Here is an 18,150-nt window from a genome sequence, read left to right on the forward strand (position 1 = left end):
AAAGCCAATAAAGCAATTTGTGTGGTCAGGATCAGTGTGGCCGTGGCCAAAGAAAGGACCTGATATTAGCTAAATGCAGGGAGATTGAGCAAATAAGCAAAAGTTTTGAGGAATGGTGGGGGCCAGTTTCTGACTGTTAAAGAAGTGAGTTACAAATATAAAAAGAGGGGAGGCCATAATAAGCCTTGTGGTATTGGGTTAGAACTGGAAGTATTGTTGTGAACTCATGGATTTATAACTAGCTAGCTAGCTAGCTAGCTAGCTAGCTACTTACCTACCTATTGATATATATATAGATGGAGAAGTGGAAATAAATATAGATGCCGTGTGTGTATATACACAAATATATTTGATAGCTTTGCCCCGTGAGAGGACCTAGAATCAATGACGTGTCAGGAACAATGGACACACCTAGATTTTGCTTTCTAAATACCGTTATTCACTAAAAGAAACCAGGACTTCTTGAGTCTGCCACATCTTCATGCATCAGAAAGTAAGAAAGTGCTCAAAGAATGTTGGAAGTTATGACAGAAGCATATAAGAACCTACTTGTGTGAACTCCTACTAGCTATATCTGGCAATTTGAGTATCAAAATAAATAGTGATAATAACAGGCTGTGACCCACTGAATAAAATAAGAATCCATGTTTCCATATTAATACAGATGAAGGAATGAATGGAAGAGAAGGGAAAGCTGTATCTTATGGTAGGATGACAACTAATAAATGTAGAAGTAATATAGGCATTAGAAAAACCACCATTTCAGTACCATCATAATATTAATTAATTCAGGCAAGTATCATCAACAGATACTTAAACTGGTGGGTAAAAGTGTAAATAGAAACAAGGTATCTGTGTAATGTCAAAGCACCTCCTCACAAATTTACCTATTAATTAATAAGTACAAAATACTTAGTAACTTTACAGTGGAGTCACCTGGCAGACTCCATTTTAATCAAGGGATAAAAGTAGTTAACATCATCAGTAATAGGACAAATAGACATCATGCTTCCTGTTGTGTTTCTTTGAGAAGAACACAGTATCACTTTTGTGGCATTTCTTAAAAAAAAAAAAATACATAACCTGAAAATAATTATGAGGAAATGTCAAACAGATCCAAATTGAAGGTTATTCTACAAAGTAACTGGTTGTACACAATAATGATTTTTATTTTTAAAGAAGCAGCCAGATGAGTTGCCAGCGTCCACCCCAGTTCAAAATATAAATGGTAAGCTTTCAATGGGCCAAGCCAAAAAGGGCAGCAGTCAACCAGAGTAGGAAAGGTTTAGAGAAGGCCCTTTCCTCTCCATGCATTTTGAATATCCATTAAGGACTTACTTTATGGTTAATGAGCTCCTCCTTTAAGACAAAAACCCTTATAAAAGTTAAATTTCATATTCTCACCTAGTATGAATTTCTTTAATCAGGTAATTGAATGCTTTCTTTTGGACACATCTCAGAACCACAAACTGCGAGAATCTTTTTTTTTTTTTTTTTCCTTTAATTAAAAACTTTTGGGGTGGTGATTACTTGGAGCATGTGGCATTTAGTAGAAAGAAAGTACCTAATCAGAGGGGCGGATGTTGAAGGGCAGCTGCTCAGTCTGCAATTGTGAGGAGGATGGGGGAAAGTTGAAGACTGGGAGGAGAGAAAACTCCACCAAAATTTCTGTCTTTTCGCAATGTTTTTTTTGTGTGTGGACTCAGCTCTCTGCCTTTATGGCCTGGAAAATCACCCAAATGGCCATTGTCCTATGGGAAGAAGGTCATTACCAATGCCCTGAACAGAACTAATGGCCAGTCAAGACAGTTTCCAAGGAAATAAGTGGTGAGGTTGCTGCAACCACCTATCCGATCAGAGGACTAAAGAAAATGATTTTCATGGGGAGGGATTGTTGCCCTATCAGATACATGAGGCTGGAAAGCCATCTGGGTCCTAGGAAGATTTTTACAAAATGCCACGGAGTCTGGTTGTTCTATTGCCTCAGAAATCTGTCTCCTCTGGCTATCTGATCACCAGCTCGTAAAAGGAAGACTGCTTCTGAATGGGATCTGAGACTTTGGAATCTCAGGTAAGTAAAAAGCAAAACAAAGCAAAAAATCCTGCTCTCCAGTCACTTAATAATGCTTCCTATAAGCAGCCAGGAAGAGAGAAGAGGCTCTCATCAAACAAAGCTTGACAGAGGAAAATCATGCTTGGAATGCCTTGCTGTGTCCAAATAGCTTTTAACTCTATTATCTTCTCAGATTCTGGAAGAGAGGACTGGTATTTGAATGACTGTGGGCAGTCGTCTACAGACCCTTCCTCTTGTTCAGTGGGACCCTAAAGGGCAGAATGCAGACGCATAGTTATAGCTTGAAGTCCCAGCAATGCAGTTTACTAAATGAGGATGTCACAAATGCCCTAATGTTGAAGACATTCAAGTTAGAATGCTGAGGGGTGGAGAATAAAATGTAAGCGTCATTTGGCGATGAGCTTGGGTGACCAACCCATCCCAGTTTGCCTGGGACCCTCCTGGTTTTGATCCTATGTCTTAAACACCCCCTCATTCCCTGGCAAAAGTAGATGTCTGGTCACCCACCCAGCGGGTCAGCCTCAGTGTTTCATAAGTCTTTCTTCAAACCCTAGAATCCTTTCAATCCGATGCCTGTATATGTAAGTGCAGTATTGCCTTCATGAACTCTGGACTTGGTATAACAGAAAACAAAAGTTGTGGCACTACTTTGGTCTAGAGGGCAGAGTGTTGGACTGGGAGTTGGTGGGTCTACCAATAAACAACTGTGTGGCCTTGGGAAAAAAAATATCTCCTCTCTGAATCCTTTCCCCCGCCCCACCCCCGGAGTGAAGAACCTCAGATGGATGTTTTATAAGATTCCTTCCAACTCTACCACACTATGGCTTTTTCCTATGAATTTAAATTATCTCATGTGAGAAGATGCTTTTGCATACCAATTCTCTGCTTCTCTGTGTGTATGTGGGGTGGGAAGGAGTGTGGGCGGGGGGTGAGGAAAGCAAGTTGGTAGGAGCCAAAATAGGGTGTAGAAAGGACAACAAAAAAAATTAGGAGAAATTTGGAGCCTTTATTCCAAGGAGGTCAGAGGACATATTATAAATTTATTTACTTACCACTACAGAATTTTTTTTTTAGGTGCCTAACAAGCAAGATCCATGCTTTCCCCACCTTACGCCCAGAGAGGAAAAGAAGTTTGTCCAAGGTCACAGTAAATTACTGGCAGAGGTAAGAAGTAGAGATTACGTGTCCTGAACTGTGCTGTTTTCCTGCCAGGCTGTGCTGCTTACGAGGTGCCCCTAATTAAAGTAACTGCTCCTTTCTCCTTTCATTTTGAGCCAAAGAGAGGAGTGTTATGTCTGATAAAAGAAAACACAGTAGACAGGCACTAATTTTCAGGCTCTTGCCTTCTCACAACTCATTGTCCAACCCTTGGCTTTGTTGACAATTTCAGATGGGTTAAATACAGCAAGGGGAAGTCAGTGCTACACCTTAAAAATTAATTGTTCAAGTACTAGGTCATTTCAGAGTAATGCACTGTGAAATTATGTTATTCTCCACAAGAATTTCCATAAAGTTTAACATGCCATGACACATTCTTTTGCCACTGGAGTTCGTTTTTTAAAAAAGTACATAAAAAGAGTCTTTGGAGCCCAGGGGTGTGTGTATCCCTGGCTGCAGACAAAGCAGGACGTGTTTTGTTAGGCAGGACTCTCAAAGCAGCAGATACTGTCAGATCGCTGCTAAAGAAGACCCCATTACCAAGACATGTTCCATAAAAGTGCAGCCTGGCTGGGATCGGTGGAGGCAAGCGTAGAAGAAGTCATTAGTCTTGGTGCTTTTTTTTTTTTTTTTTTACTGTTATTCACACTGGAATAATGAGATTATTGGAATATTTTTTTTTTCCTAATGAGAGTGAGACAGAATACCTTGGTCTCTAAATGATTTAGTCACAGAGGGAACACATTACTCTTCCCTTGATTGCTGTCAAATGCTAGAAAATTGGAATATTATACTGATATTTATCGTGATGAGCAATATTTTTCCTGCCTTTTCAGTGTCAAATGAGATGGGAAAAATATTTGTCTGAAAAGCAGACTCCTTTACAAGGTTTGTAGAAAGGAAGACAGATGAAGATGCAGGATAAGGAACTGGGGGCGGAAGTTAGGAGGAGGATAATTGGAAGATGGCTTTTTGCTATTTCTTCTTTTTTTCATCAGTAAAGCTAGCCCCCATTTTAATTTCCTAGAGCTTTCTCTTCTAGTTAGCTCACCAGTGCTTGGGGCTAATTAGACATTGTTTAGATTCAGAATAGAAGGTTAATTTCAAGGGGAAGTGGGTTTGTGTTGGTCTGGAGGTCATTAGTGGCAGCTAGTTAATTTGTGTTTCTTGCAAAGAAAGGACATCCTCGGGAGGGAGAGTTCCTTGTAGAGGAAAGAAGGTTTTTCTGCTCTTACTCTCAAGAGCCTTTCACCTGAGGCTCGTCAGCCCAAAGTTTATGGAGCTGGTACAGAATAATTGGGCGTCCTGGTACACTGCAGCCAGGGATACGGGGTTGAATCTCAGTGTAACAGGACAGGTCATAGGTGGCTTTGCAGCCACGCCGGACAAAGGTCCTGGGGTCTAGCTGCCGGTCCTGCCACACCCCCACCTCATCCTTCAGGAAAACAACCACCACAAGAAATCAACAAGTGAAACACTCCCTGTCATCATTACCGGCTGCTATGCAGAAGGGAGATGTCACAATATATCTATATCATAATCAGGAAATTTCAGTGATTTCAACTAACAGGTGGAAGAAACTTACACAGTGAGCACTGGTCCTGTGAGTTACAGATACAACTATTCCTTAGATTCATTTAGGCATACTGTCATAAATATAGAAATTCAGGTTGACCCACTGTGGTCCTGATCAGTTAGTTGGGGTGAGGGCCGATTCATCTGTATTTCAACAGGCTCCCAGGAGACTGTCTTGCATCCAGGGACATAAACAGTGCCTCTTCCAGGGATAGGAGGTGCTCTAAATTCTTAGGAGATTTGAGGAGGGGCCCAGAAATCAACGTAGAAGACAAAGTCAGAATGGATGAGATACATGACTGTGGATGCATCATGTGAGCAAACTTTTACACCTAGAAATATCTGGAAGCAGTTTTACATCATCAACTCATTTGTCATTTTGTACCACTGTTTCCTCTGAGATGAAGAATTGTATCTTTTTACCATGAATCCCTGGAAAGGAAAAATTCCTCCATGCCAGGAAAGAGGGCATTCATTTACCTTAGATGATGCTCAAATTTCAGCTCCGCTAAGAAATTTCCCACCCCCTGCCAAGAATCTCTTCTTCTTTTAGTAATGTCCAACTTGTAATATTGGTATTTGTGTCTATAATTTAGCCCCAATTGAACTGTATGCAAGTTGAGAGCTGAAAACATATATCTTGCTCATCTCCATATCTCATCCATGAGGATTTCTACACAACCCTGCTTATAATTGGTGCTCAATCTGTTTGTACTGAATTAATTAAGTGGATAAAAAAACTGCCACAGAGAGAGACCACCTAATGCAGTGAATGGCCCTCTGCTGTGCCTGTCATATAACTTCTTTCTGTCTCTTACCACTTTTTTTTTCCCTACTCTGATGTCCCACCCTCCGCCTTCCATCATCCCAGGTTCCCAGATGATGGCTTGTGTTTTTCTTTTTTTTATTGCTTCTTCCTCTTCCTTATTCTTTTTCCTTGCTTAGAGTCACCAGTAGGGATGTTACTTAGCCCATTACTGGGTCAGTGTTCCTTACTGCTGCTGAGGACCATGGTGAAGTTTCGGATTCTAGCATCATTTTGCATCAGAATGCAAATGATTTCCTGGGAGGTAGGGGATGGTGTATTCTGGTCACGCTCAGTTAGTTTCAAGATAGCTTGCATCTCACTTCCAGTAAAACCACTTATTTATAACATGTCAATATATTGACAAGGTTGCAGAACAAGACTGTCCTGTGGTGAGATGAGAATTCCAAAGAGGTGAGCACTAATTGTTCAAGTGATTATTTATTGGCCACAACATAATTACTCTCCTTGGGGTCATGCATTCGCCTCCAGGTTACTACGTGGATGTACCCTTGGGGTCAGGCCAGGACAGAGTGTGGTCACTGAGACTCAAACTCCCAAAGCAATCAGCAAGAACCTCCTAGAGAAGGTGGCAGACCCTGCTTTCCCAGGGATGTTGAGTGGTGCATGGGGTGGCTTGGATCTTAACCCTGCTCTGGAAGCTTTCCTGCTCTTCTTGGAGTATTGTAAAATACTGTGTGGGCCCAGTGTGTGTCTCAAATGACCACAGATATACGTGGGTACAGCAGATGAGTTAGGAGCCTGGTCCTGGGAAATTAGTACGGGTCTCTGCATTCAGAGATGCGTGACAAGCATCTCCCATTACCTGTCCTTTATATTTTGTAAGGACCTGAAGCCCTACAATTACACAGCTAGTGATGAACACCTGTCAGGTAATACATGGATATTTTTCAAGCAGACTCATTTGACCTCTATCCATCCAGCCCCAGAGAATAGATATCAGGCTCTGTTTCTGATTGGTAAGCAGTCATTTCCTGGCAGCCTGGCTGAGATCATTCTGGACCCCTTCAGGGACCCACCGATATCCTTGGGATCAGGGAAGATGAGACACTTAGGGCTCATCTGCCACAGCCTCCCCTGGGGGCTTCGACATGAATATGAATAGGTCTGTGATTTTTTTCCAGCTGAAGCACACTTGCAAGGGTCAGCACAAAACTGGAAACCCAGTGGGCTCCTCCAGCTGCAGCAGCCGGCCAGCTGGACCCCAGGCCTGCAGCAATCTGTGCCCTGCAGCAGACCTAGGTTGGGGCTTGGGGTGACTTTCATTTGCACTGTTGTCTTACATGGCTGGCAGCTCTCTCTGGGAGCGTGAAGAGCTGATGCAGGGAAATAGCTGAACGTGGGAGAAATGGGTTTCCACCAAAACAATTTGCCCAATTTTTTTTCTTTGTTTCCTTATGCATTTTAATTTTATTATTTATTTATTTATTTATTTATTTATTTATTTATATAACTTTATTTTATTTATTTATTTTTGCCTGCACTAGGTCTTCGTTGCTGTGCACAGTCTCTCTCTAGTTGCGGGGAGCGGGGCCTACTCTTCACTGCGGCACGCGGGCTTCTCACTGCGGTGACTTCTCTTGTTGCAGAGCATGGGCTCTAGGCACGCAGGCTCCAGTAGTTGCAGCATGTGAGCTTCAGTAGTTGTAGCATGCGAGCTCAGTAGTTGTGGCTCATGGGCCCTAGAGCACAGGCTCAGTAGTTGTAGCGCATGGGCTTAGTTGCTCTGCAGCATGTGGGATCTTCCCGGACCAGGACTCGAACCCATGTCCCCTGCATTGGCAGGCAGATTCTTAACCACTGCACAACCAGGGAAGCCCAATTTCTTTATACATTTTTAAAGCAGATTTTTTGCTAGTAAAATTGCTGGTTGGACATAGCTCTCTCATGCTATGTGTTTGTTTTTTCCTCTCTTGAATGTTTTAAACCTCTCTCGGTGTTTTGTCTCTCTGACATGGATCGGCAGAGAAACTACGTAGGCAGCCTGGATTCCCAGATCACTGCTATAAAGGCTTTGCTGCTTGCTGGCTGCGCTGCCTGGCTGGCCAGCTCCAGCCCTGCAGGACCCACGCAGTAGGGCGTGCAGTGCCAGATGGAGAGGAGAGAGGGAAGGCAGACCCAGAGAGAATCCTCTCGAAGAGGAGCGAACGGCCCAGGGAGACGAAAGATGGTGCCGGACCAGTTGGACAAGAGCCCAGCTCTGAGTAACTCCCCCCATTCAAGGAAAATAAAATCACAAATGAGAACAGTTAGGGACCAAGAACCAGCTGGAGACAAAGGGGTGTTAGTTTCGGGGGGGTTGGGGGCTGTGAGACAAGAAAGGCTCTGACTAGATGTTCAAACGTCTGGCCTGCTGTGGACAGCTGCCACCCAAGCTCCAGGCCCGGAAGATAGTCACAAGCCCAGCGAACTGCACCGTTTGCCTCAGCCCAGGACGGGGAAGACTGATGAGATAGGAAAGGCCTCGGCCTCCTGCCCTCCTCACCTTTTAGCCTTCTCGGTCCATCCCTGGCCACTTAGAGGGTAGGGCCAAGATCCCTCCCTTTAGGCAACTGGTACCAGGAGGAAGAGGGGAGGAGGGGGTGGAAGGAGAGAAGGGGGAGAAGGAGAAGGATGAGGGGGAGGGGAGAGAAGGGGAGGAGGGAGAAAAGGACGGAGAGGAGGAGAGAGTAGAAGAGGGGGAAGAGGAGGGGAGGGAGGAGGAGGGAGAGGGAGGGGGAAGGAGGGGGAGGAGGAGTGGGAGGAATGAGAGGAGGAGAAGGGAGGGGCAGAGGGAGAAGAAGAGGAGGGAGAGGAGGGAGAAAAGGAGGAGGAGGGAGAGGAAGGGGAAAGGGAGGGGAGGGAGGAAGAAAGATTGGGAGAGGGAAGGGGAGAATTGGGGGAGAAAGAGGGAGAGGAGGAGGAGGAGGAGGAGGTGTAGGTTGTGAGATCCAGTGAGTTTCAGAGCAGAGGCTGCCTCTCACCACCCCCATCATTGGGACACTGTCTCTCATCAGCAACTGAAAGGGTCTTTCTGGAATGTTTCAGGCTCTCCAAATTTCAGAACATGGAATAGAAACAGAAATCCACAGCAGGAGGATGGCCTGGGTCTGGCCATCCCTGTCCTGTTGTGCCCACCACTTGTTCTGTCCCATTCTTGATGAGCAAATTATTCTGGCTGAACTTTTCATCCAGGAAGATCACGCGGCCTGTCCCAAGTAAGAGAGCTTCTCCCTGCTGCCTATTACTGCGCTATTCGGGAATATTAAAGATTTCTTACTCCTCCAGCCCTGCTCAGAAACAAGGGCAATGAGAAGTGCCATTTAGTCATTTCTTCCCATTTACAGGTGGTCATCCCTTGATCTGGCTTGACGGTTCGAGGGCACTTTCCTACCTGGATAAAGATATATAGGGCTGAAAAAGAGTCCCAGTGTGGAGGAAGAGTATGGTTAGGTTCTCCTAGCATGTTATACAACACACACACACACACACACACACACACACAAACTATATATAAATATATATATATATATATACACACACACGCACATATAAAATACAATATATATACACATATATATATAAATATATATATTATATATATGCACACATATATATGCATATGATCTATGTTTAAATGAGAGATTTATATAATCTTTAAAATATTTTTATATTTTAAAAGTATTTCCATATCTATTATCACCTTTGATGTGACTCACGTGATAGCCTGGTAGGATATATAACATTAGAATGCCCATTTTAGAGAGGAAATGAAAGTTCAGAGAGGTTTTGACTTGCATCAGGTCACACAACTACTGGATGACATAACTGGAATTCAAACCTAATTTTCTTTTTTAATGTAACAGTTTATGTTCTTTCCATTGTGTGATTCTGCCTTTCACATAGCAGGTGGAAGAATGGGGGTAGCACAGTGTACCCGTCAAAGTGGTTCCTTCATCTCTCCCAGGTAATGCGCTGGAGAACTATTTTATGTAATTTAGTTCTTAAAATAGTTATTTAAGATTAAAATTATTCTTCTTCAGTATGTAAGCAGTAGAGGCAGGGTTTGAGCCAGATCTGGATGACCCTATAGCCATGCTCTGTCCATGACTCTAGGGAACAGATAAGGTGACACTTTGCAGGTCAGTGGGGGCAGAGTAGTCCAATGGAAAGGCGAAAGCTTTGCCATCAGTCAAACCTGGGTTGGAACTCTAGATCCATCATTTATTAGCTCTGGGAACTTGGGCAAGATGGTCAGTTTCCTCCGCTATGTTAATGGGATTAACATTGATCTTACTGTGTGCTATAGGATTAAATGAGATAACGTAGGTCTTTAGCATAGTGTCTGACACATAGTAGGTACTCAACATGTGACACCTCTAGACCTTCTGTCTATATTCTGTCTCTATTGCTGATTTAGGTATAATTCCCTAGTCCTCACTTAGACCAAATAACCCATATAGATCCAGAAGTGTTGTCTTAGTAAAAACAGGACACTAAGATCCAGAAGAGGGAATTCAAGGCTAAAACTAAGACTCTAAGGGAAGAAGAGGAAAATTTGGGAGCAGAGAGGTTCTGAGAATCATCATTCTTGGTTCTTCCTTTTCTACTTTATTCAAGTTTCTGCTCAAGTGAGTTGGGAGTGACACAGAAGAGCCACACAGATGCCTCCAGCGCTGCTCTGTATTCCAACCAGTCCAGGGAGGCAGTGTCCATCATGCCTCCCCCCTCCATGCCCCTCCTTGCAAGCTGGGGGCAGTTCCTTGGCTTTACCTTCCTGAATGACAGAAAAGAGAATAGTAGCTTAAGCAGTATATATTGGGGTGGTAGGAAGTTCCAACACAAACCCGCCTCCCCTTCCAAGCCAGCAGGATCCCACCCCCATCCTGCCTTTCTGCTCATTGACAGCGTGGTCACGGACTCTGGGCAATAACAGAGACAACTGAAAGATAATGATTAGTTTACAGACTAAGGGCTGTGCCCCACTTTCTCTTCTTTGCAGATGCTATATTCCTTGGAAGCTTCAGATTAACGAAGATTTCTGTCTCTTTTTGTTCTTTTGTATTTTAAATCAATTTTTGACTTTACTGTTTTTAAGAAAGAAACAGATTTGTTCCCTACTCCTTCTCTCCTCTGACACATGCAGAAGCTACATTTTTAGGCCTTTAGTACTGTTTTTCTTCTGATGCATGTGACATCTTAATAATTCTAACACCAGGGGTAGAGAAATGAAAAAGGGAACAGCATGACAAAATACTTCAGGGCCATTTTGGAATTAGTGATATTTTTCAGGAGTGATCAATTACATTACTTAACTGGAGAGCTCAGATTATAAAGAGAAATATAATTAGTGGCAAATGTGGTGAGATATATAAAGATAGATAGGCGGACTAAGGAATGAGAGCTCATCAATTTTTTCAGGTTCCATCAGGAGGGCAATTGTTTTACTGCAAAGCTCCATCCCAATGATTGGAAAGCAAAAGCAAGCACACTCTGAGCATTGGCAGTCCTCAAAGGAAAGTGCATCAGCTGAAAGTCAGCAGGTCTGCATCTGGTCTACCATTGATTACTGGGCAATTCACTTACCCTGACTGTGTCTCAGTTTCCTCCTCTGTAAAAGAGGGTTAATGATGCCTATTCTTCCTGCCTCCCTTGGAGCTGTTGTGAGGCTTAAATAAACCATATGGATGTGGACTTGCTTTGAAAATGAAAAGCCCTAAATACATGCAAAGGGGGATTAGGAATATTAACGCTATTTGAGCTGGATCTTGCAGAATAAGTAGGATTTGACTTTCTGGAAATAGATATGAGGGATATCAATTAAAGGATACAGAACAAGCAAGGCATCAAACCCATACATTAGTTTGGCTGTACCATAGAATATTGAAACAGAAGAGGAAAATATTACATCCAAAATGTGGGCTGGAACCAGAAAACAGGGGCTTAGGAGTTGCAGCTTTTTGCCAAAGCACGAGCAACCACTGACTAGTTCTGGTGGGGGAGAACAGGATCTAGGCAGCTTTGCAGGAAGGTGAAGCTAGGAGTGCAGAGCAGAAGGCATTTGTCCGAAGGGAGTTGGTTAGAAATTTATGGTCCGAAATAAAAGATGCCTACACTGGGGCATTGGATATGAGAAAAGATGCACCGTGGGAGAATTACTGGGACAGAACTCACGGGGCTGATTGAAATGCCACGGAAGGAGCTGGGGATACGGGAAAAAGGGAGGAATCAAAGATTACTTCAAGGATTGCAGTCTAAATTCCTGGGAGAATGGCCATGCCGTTGACAAAATCTAGAATGCAGGTTGAGGGGCACTTTAGGGTGGGAATGGAGAATTTATTAGCATAAATGTGATAGATCCTGCCGATGTTGATTTTAAAGTGCTGTTGAGACCTACAGCTAACACTGCCAGTTAACTGCCTGTAAAAATTGCCAGGCTTAGGGCTTAGGAGAGTGGTCAAGACATTTTGAAATCATTAGGAAAGTGGAAAAACCAGGAGAATTGGGGAACTCTTTGAAGGGTATGAGAAGAGACAAGGGGATGGCGGCAAGATTTTCAGGAAGTTTACCAGAAAGTGAGGTGGGTGTGTAGATTTAACGCTCATGGAATTTCCTGCTGCCCTTCGAAAGCATCTTACCTTTCTCCCAAGGACAGGAAGGGGGAGAGGACTCAGTATTATCTCCTCCTGTGAGGAAGCAACCTATGGGCCACAGAGGTTGTAAGAATGTTTGTTAAGATGCGTTCAATCACTGGCGTGGCACTTAAGGAGGGGAAGGGATGCAGCTCTGTTGGAGTCCTCCAAAGCCATCATTAGCCGCTCTGGCCTCCGGGAGTCTGGGAGATTACTTTGCAGCTAATTGGGAATCACTCTTGAGGATCAATACCATAGGTTGATTCTCTGTGTCCAGAGCCAGAAAATTAGCTCTTCTCTGAGAACATGGATGGTCTGTGTGGCTGCTTTGTTAATAGAAAGCTACACAGCTCTTGACTGAAGTGTATTACAAACCAGTAGCTTCCAGATATGGAGGAGCCATCGGCTTGCAGCTTCCCTGAAACACAGTGATAGGCTCGGCACTGTCATCGAAGGAAGGAAACTAATTGTACCAGCCGACTGGAAACTACAGCCATATAACTTTCCATTTCATGGCTCAAAATTCCACTCCCGATTTGCAATGCCCAAAACGGCATCTTTGCTTTGGTATCTCCCAGTGCCTGGGTATTATTTTTATTGCTCTGTTTATGTGTGTGCATGTGTGTGAGTGTTTATTTTTGAAATCTCAGACACATGTTTTACAGGAAGAGTATTGGCATTTCAGAAGTCATTGATGTTTTGGGTTATTGTCTACCAGGGATGTGGGTCATTGCCGAACAACCTGACCAAACATCGTCAGGCTTGCAAACCTGTTTTCAAGTGAGATGTTCTAAAACAATATTTATAGCAAAATTATGACCTCGAGGCATCTAAATGTAATCCATTTTTAAATCTCATTTTTTCCTCTCTGATTCCTTCAATCTAATTAGGCTCACATTATTACAGAGAGTAATCATTCCTTTCTTCTAATAACATTCACGGATAATTTTATTTCTCATTTCCAGCCTCCTACTCCTGTGGTGTAATTAGTGTCTTTGGCACCTCGTGATGCTCAGAATGAGTTGCAGCTGCTAATTGCTAATTGAAAAATTAGAAACTCAGTTAGAAAAAAGATCTAATTAAAATGAAATTAGATAAAATCCCTTCAAACCAGCTCCTTTGTCTCTCACTCTCTCTCACTCACTTTTCTTTTCTTTTTTTTTTTCCCTTATGCCTTCAGTTTTTCACCACAGAACTATTAGCACTTGCAAAATATGTGTAATTGCTTAAAGTAAAATACCTTTCTGTATCAGGCTATCCAATGGTCTTTAGGAGGGAGCTAGGGAGAGGTTTTTTTTTTTTTTTAAACTTTGGGTTTATTTATTTATTTATTTATTTATTTTTGGCTGTGTTGGGTCTTCGTTTCTGTGCAAGGGCTTTCTCTAATTGCGGCAAGTGGGGGCCACTCTTCATCGCGGTGCGCGGGCCTCTCACTGTCGCGGCCTCTCTTGTTGCAGAGCACAGGCTCCAGACGCGCAGGCTCAGTAATTGTGGCTCACGGGCCCAGTTGCTCCGCGGCATGTGGAATCTTCCCAGACCAGGGCTCGAACCCATGTGCCCTGCATTGGCAGGCAGATTCTCAACCACTGCGCCACCAGGGAAGCCCCTAGGGAGAGGTTTTTGACAATTAAATTCAACTTCAGAACTTGGGTTTTCTTTCTGTTCCTGTTCCACTCGTGAAACATGAGTTCTACCTTATAAATAAGACTTCCAAGCTCTCTCTGGGGGACAAGTGTGTGGTCAGCCCCAGGTCTTTTTCCTTTGTGTTTGGAGGGGTCATTGCCAGCCTCGTAACTGGGAGCTATAGGGATCCACTCACTTCTTGCTGCAAATCCATTCCCACCCTCTCCTCTATGGCGTTGTCCCACCTGACAAATAATGATCTAGTAAATTCCCAGCACTATAGGAGACACAGAGTTAAATAAGTCCCTTCTGCCTCCAAAGTGCTAACAATCTGTTGAGAAGTCTAGATGGAAAGGCGTAACAACAGAGTAAGAAAACATATCATCAAATGCAAAACACTTAGTTTAACCTTTCAAATGTTTTTGAGCACCTTCTTACTACGTGCCAGGCGCTAGTCATACAAAATATACGCCACATACTGCCTGTCCTCAAGGAGTTCATATCTTGACATACGTGAAAAAGTGATTTATAATATATAAAAAAAGCAAAAATAGCAACAAAAAGTTGTTGAATTAATGCAGAAATATGGGTGATGAATTCTTGTGGGTTAAAGAGGTTATCAGGGAATACTTTACTTAGAAGTGACCCACCCATAGGATTTTGAAGGATGAGTAGGAGTCCACCAAGAGGACAAGAATTTTAGACAAGAAAACCTGTTCCAAAAAAGACACATAAAACAATATGGTGACTTCTGCAGCTATGAATTATTTGGTATTTTTGAAGCCTAAATTGAGAGGTGTGTAGCAGGAGATGAGGCTGGGAAAGTGGATTAACCCAAATTACGGTTTGGATTGCAAAGAATCTTATGTGCTTTTGAGGGTTAAAGGAGACGTGCGCTTGAATATTTGGGGGAAAGTTTCTTAGGCAATATAGGATTTAAACAATAGTAGGATCCATAAAAGTGTTCAGGGGGGAGATTTTTTGGAGTAAGAGGAACATTCTAGATTAAACAAAAAGATAGGAAAGACTTTGAATAGTTGAGTTTGACTACAAGAGAGGGAGTAGTTTAGGAATATATATAGAGAAAAATAAAGTGAATTCAGATTATGATTAAAAATCAAACAAGGAAGTTTATTTTATAAAACAATAAAAGTAGGCACTTTCATGCCTTCCTTTGCAGATGTGAATACTGAGACTTGGAAAGCTTAAATAATTTATCCAAGGTCACGCAGCTAATTTGTGACTTTGGGGGATTCCAACCCAACTTCTGAAGCGATTCCGTCTACACTTCATCAGCCTACTGCTGTAGGCTCCCAACTCAGGTCAGTGTCCATTGCACCATCTCCACCCTCTATACATTCTGAAGGGGGCGACTGAGACTCTGCAGACTCAGCAGATGCCCTCTCCCTCAGTCCGTGGCAGGACTGGGGAACGGATCCTGGCATTCTCTGACTTGCCAGCCCCTCCTGGTTCAGCAAAAGAGGCAGTCATTACCAACTGATCTGCGAGCTGGCACTTAGGGGAAGCTATTCTATCCTTTAAGAATTCTCAGTCGACAAAAAGCAAGGAGATAAATGAGAAAAAGTGGTGGACTCATGGGCCAAGGGACTGCTTCCCTGCATGTGCTGTGGAAGGAGAGAGCTGGGAACAGCCAAAACCAGGAATTCATTCACACAATAATACTGTGTCTAGAAAGCTTCTACATGAGTAATCTTATTTTCTGCTTGAGGAATGACTGCCCAAACAGAAAACGTAAGTATAAATGTTCTGTTCCTCATAATTTATTCTAATCCTAAAAGATAATGGAATGACAATTAAAATATGCCTTGCCTTCAAGGAGTCCTTCTTTATAGCTAACTTACATTTTTCATGATGCAATTCAGCTTACTTTCTTCTAGTTTATCACAAGGAAACCCGCTGCTTTTAACCAACCTACAACTTCTAGAATAATTAAAGCTCTCTGGTTTGTTCATGACTCAACATGCTTAACAGAGCTAAGGTAAATGGGTGAGGAAGATATAAAGTTATGTTAGTGTGTAAGCATCAGATCAGACTACCTGGATTCAAATCCTAACTCTTCTACCTAATTGTGTAAGTTGATAAGCCCCTCCATGATGATGATGATGATGATGATGATGATGACAAAAGTGACAGTAAGTATTTGTACAGTTTGGGGACAGTCAAATGAGATGTATACTTGTTCAGCACATGTTTGACACAGCCTGTGCTCAGTAAATGTTAGCTATTATCGTTATTGGGACAAGAGAGTAGTAAGGAAATAAAAAAAGGTGAGGAGAGAAGAATAGAAGAGAGTGATGGCTGATCTTATTTATAGCACTTAGCTCCGTGCCTGGCAGAGACGAAGCCCCCTGTGCTTATGGCTTGATTACAGAATGGATGCCTGGATAGCACCAATTCTTTGCCTGATTTGCTACACGTCATTTTTAGTCACCTAAGCTGCATTGGTCCCATGCTATTTTTTTGGAGTGAGGTGTTCTAAAGCATACTGAGATAGGAAATGATACACTGACAATCGCCTGTTTGGCATTTCTGGAAGGAGGCTGAACAAGTAAGAAAAAAGGATGGTAAACTAGTCAGGAGAATCAGCCTAAGTTCAATTTTAGGAACTGACACCAGAGGGAACTCCTTCTGCTGTGGCAGGAACAGATGCCTGTGCTCTCCTGCTCTTCCGCTTCTCCATGCTTGCTGAGCTCCTGGGTCTTCTCTCGATAGGTATACCCCGGGGCTCTTCTGTAAAGTTTCTGAGAAGTTTTCTTCACCCTCCTACATCTTACTTTTGGGGAGGAATCTGATAACTGGATAAGATGTAGATAAAAACTATGGGAAAGTTAGGTAAAATTACCCCTTCCTGGAAAAGAAAGTTAAAGAAGGATTTTCTATACATGCCAATTTACTCCAAGGGGCATGTTTTAGAAACAGGCTTCTAAAACTGTTCAAAGGTAGCATTTATGGATTACAAATTGTGATACCCTTAAAATTCAGCAATGATCAGCTCAAGTCTCGAGAAATAGATTGGGTAACTTGCCTCTTTGCTAAACGATTCCCTTGTATATCACCTCTTTCCATTTTCCTCTTACACAAAGCATCCTTGCACATCAACACAAAATAATTCAGCGTAACATACCGGGGGAGAAGCATTTTCCCCCCCTTTGACCTAAAGTCTCTCTTCTCTCAAATAGGTATCTGGGGAGCTCCCCAGCTTTTCAGACTCTATGCTCTAAAGGTGAAGTTGAGAAATTGTGCAAAGGAAAGACAGAATGTGAAGCACATCCATATTCAAAGCATGATTCTGTTGGATAGGTCAGTCCTTCCAGTGTTCAACTTCTACCTCCACACACCCTGCAAACAGTAGCCAAGATGGCAAAGCTATTGCTATTCTACATCATAGCAAAGGGATTTAAAAAGAAAGGTGACTTTGAAGGATTCAAGGTGAAAGTCACTGTCAGCTGGCAGAGCTGGCTGTTTGCAGAGAAGGAATTCACTAGGGGATAGAAGATGGGCTGGGGGCTTTAAGTCCTTGATATGGCTAAGCTTCCCATCTCAGAGAAACAGGTCATCCTACTAATTGTCTGTCATGTCACTCTGGCTCATCATAGAAACAGATAATTTCCTTCTCTGGGTTTTTCAAATCCATTTATAGTTGTGAAAAACCCTTCCCACCCTTTCTTCAGAGATTCTAGGAACAAGAGTAAAGGTGATAACCACTGGAACAATTTTCTTCAAGGAATTTTGTTAATATCTTTGCAGGAAGGCAGATGCTCTAACTCAGTCACCACAATACCTTTAAGAAAATAGATGCAGTTTTATGGTTTCAAGCTACTTAGAGGCAGAGATAAAATAGTGGGAAACGTACTCAAGGGGAATAATACAGCGTATTATGAGATCTGGGTAAATGTACATAGGATTTGGACAGTCTGGCCCAAGGGCTGCCAACATCAAATATTCAAATAATCTAGATTCTATTATATGCAAACACCTTGAATCATATAACATGGTGTAGAAGCTATTAGAGAGAAATAGTGATAAGAAATGCAGAGGGATGACACCAAGGGAGGCCTGGCTTCTAGAAGGCCTAATAAGACTGTGGTGAATTTGCCAAGGTTTAGAGACTACCCCTCAGCTTTACAGGTTCAGAGGCTCAATTTTGTCCATTTCCTAGAGTTCATTAGGGAGACTGATACCATCAACAATAACATGAGATGTTCAATAAAACTGCACCTATTGTGTGCCCTTCACGATGTTAAAGAATGGCAGAGTCCAGT

At 42.7% G+C, this 18,150-nt stretch overlaps 1 protein-coding gene across 1 annotated transcript in view; it reads right to left on the reverse strand.

Annotated features, from left to right (window-relative positions):
* Positions 1-4,469: 4,469 nt before the first annotated feature.
* LOC132371527 (multifunctional methyltransferase subunit TRM112-like protein) overlaps positions 4,470-18,150 on the reverse strand; it is a 104,330-nt gene continuing 90,649 nt past the window's right edge. Inside the window, exon 2 of the mRNA XM_059932838.1 lies at positions 4,470-4,667. Within this exon, the coding sequence (XP_059788821.1) occupies positions 4,470-4,667 (198 nt within the window). The remainder of the gene's footprint in view (positions 4,668-18,150) is intronic.

This window comes from Balaenoptera ricei, chromosome 1, assembly GCF_028023285.1.
Source record: "Balaenoptera ricei isolate mBalRic1 chromosome 1, mBalRic1.hap2, whole genome shotgun sequence".
NCBI classification, from domain to species: Eukaryota; Metazoa; Chordata; class Mammalia; order Artiodactyla; family Balaenopteridae; genus Balaenoptera; species Balaenoptera ricei.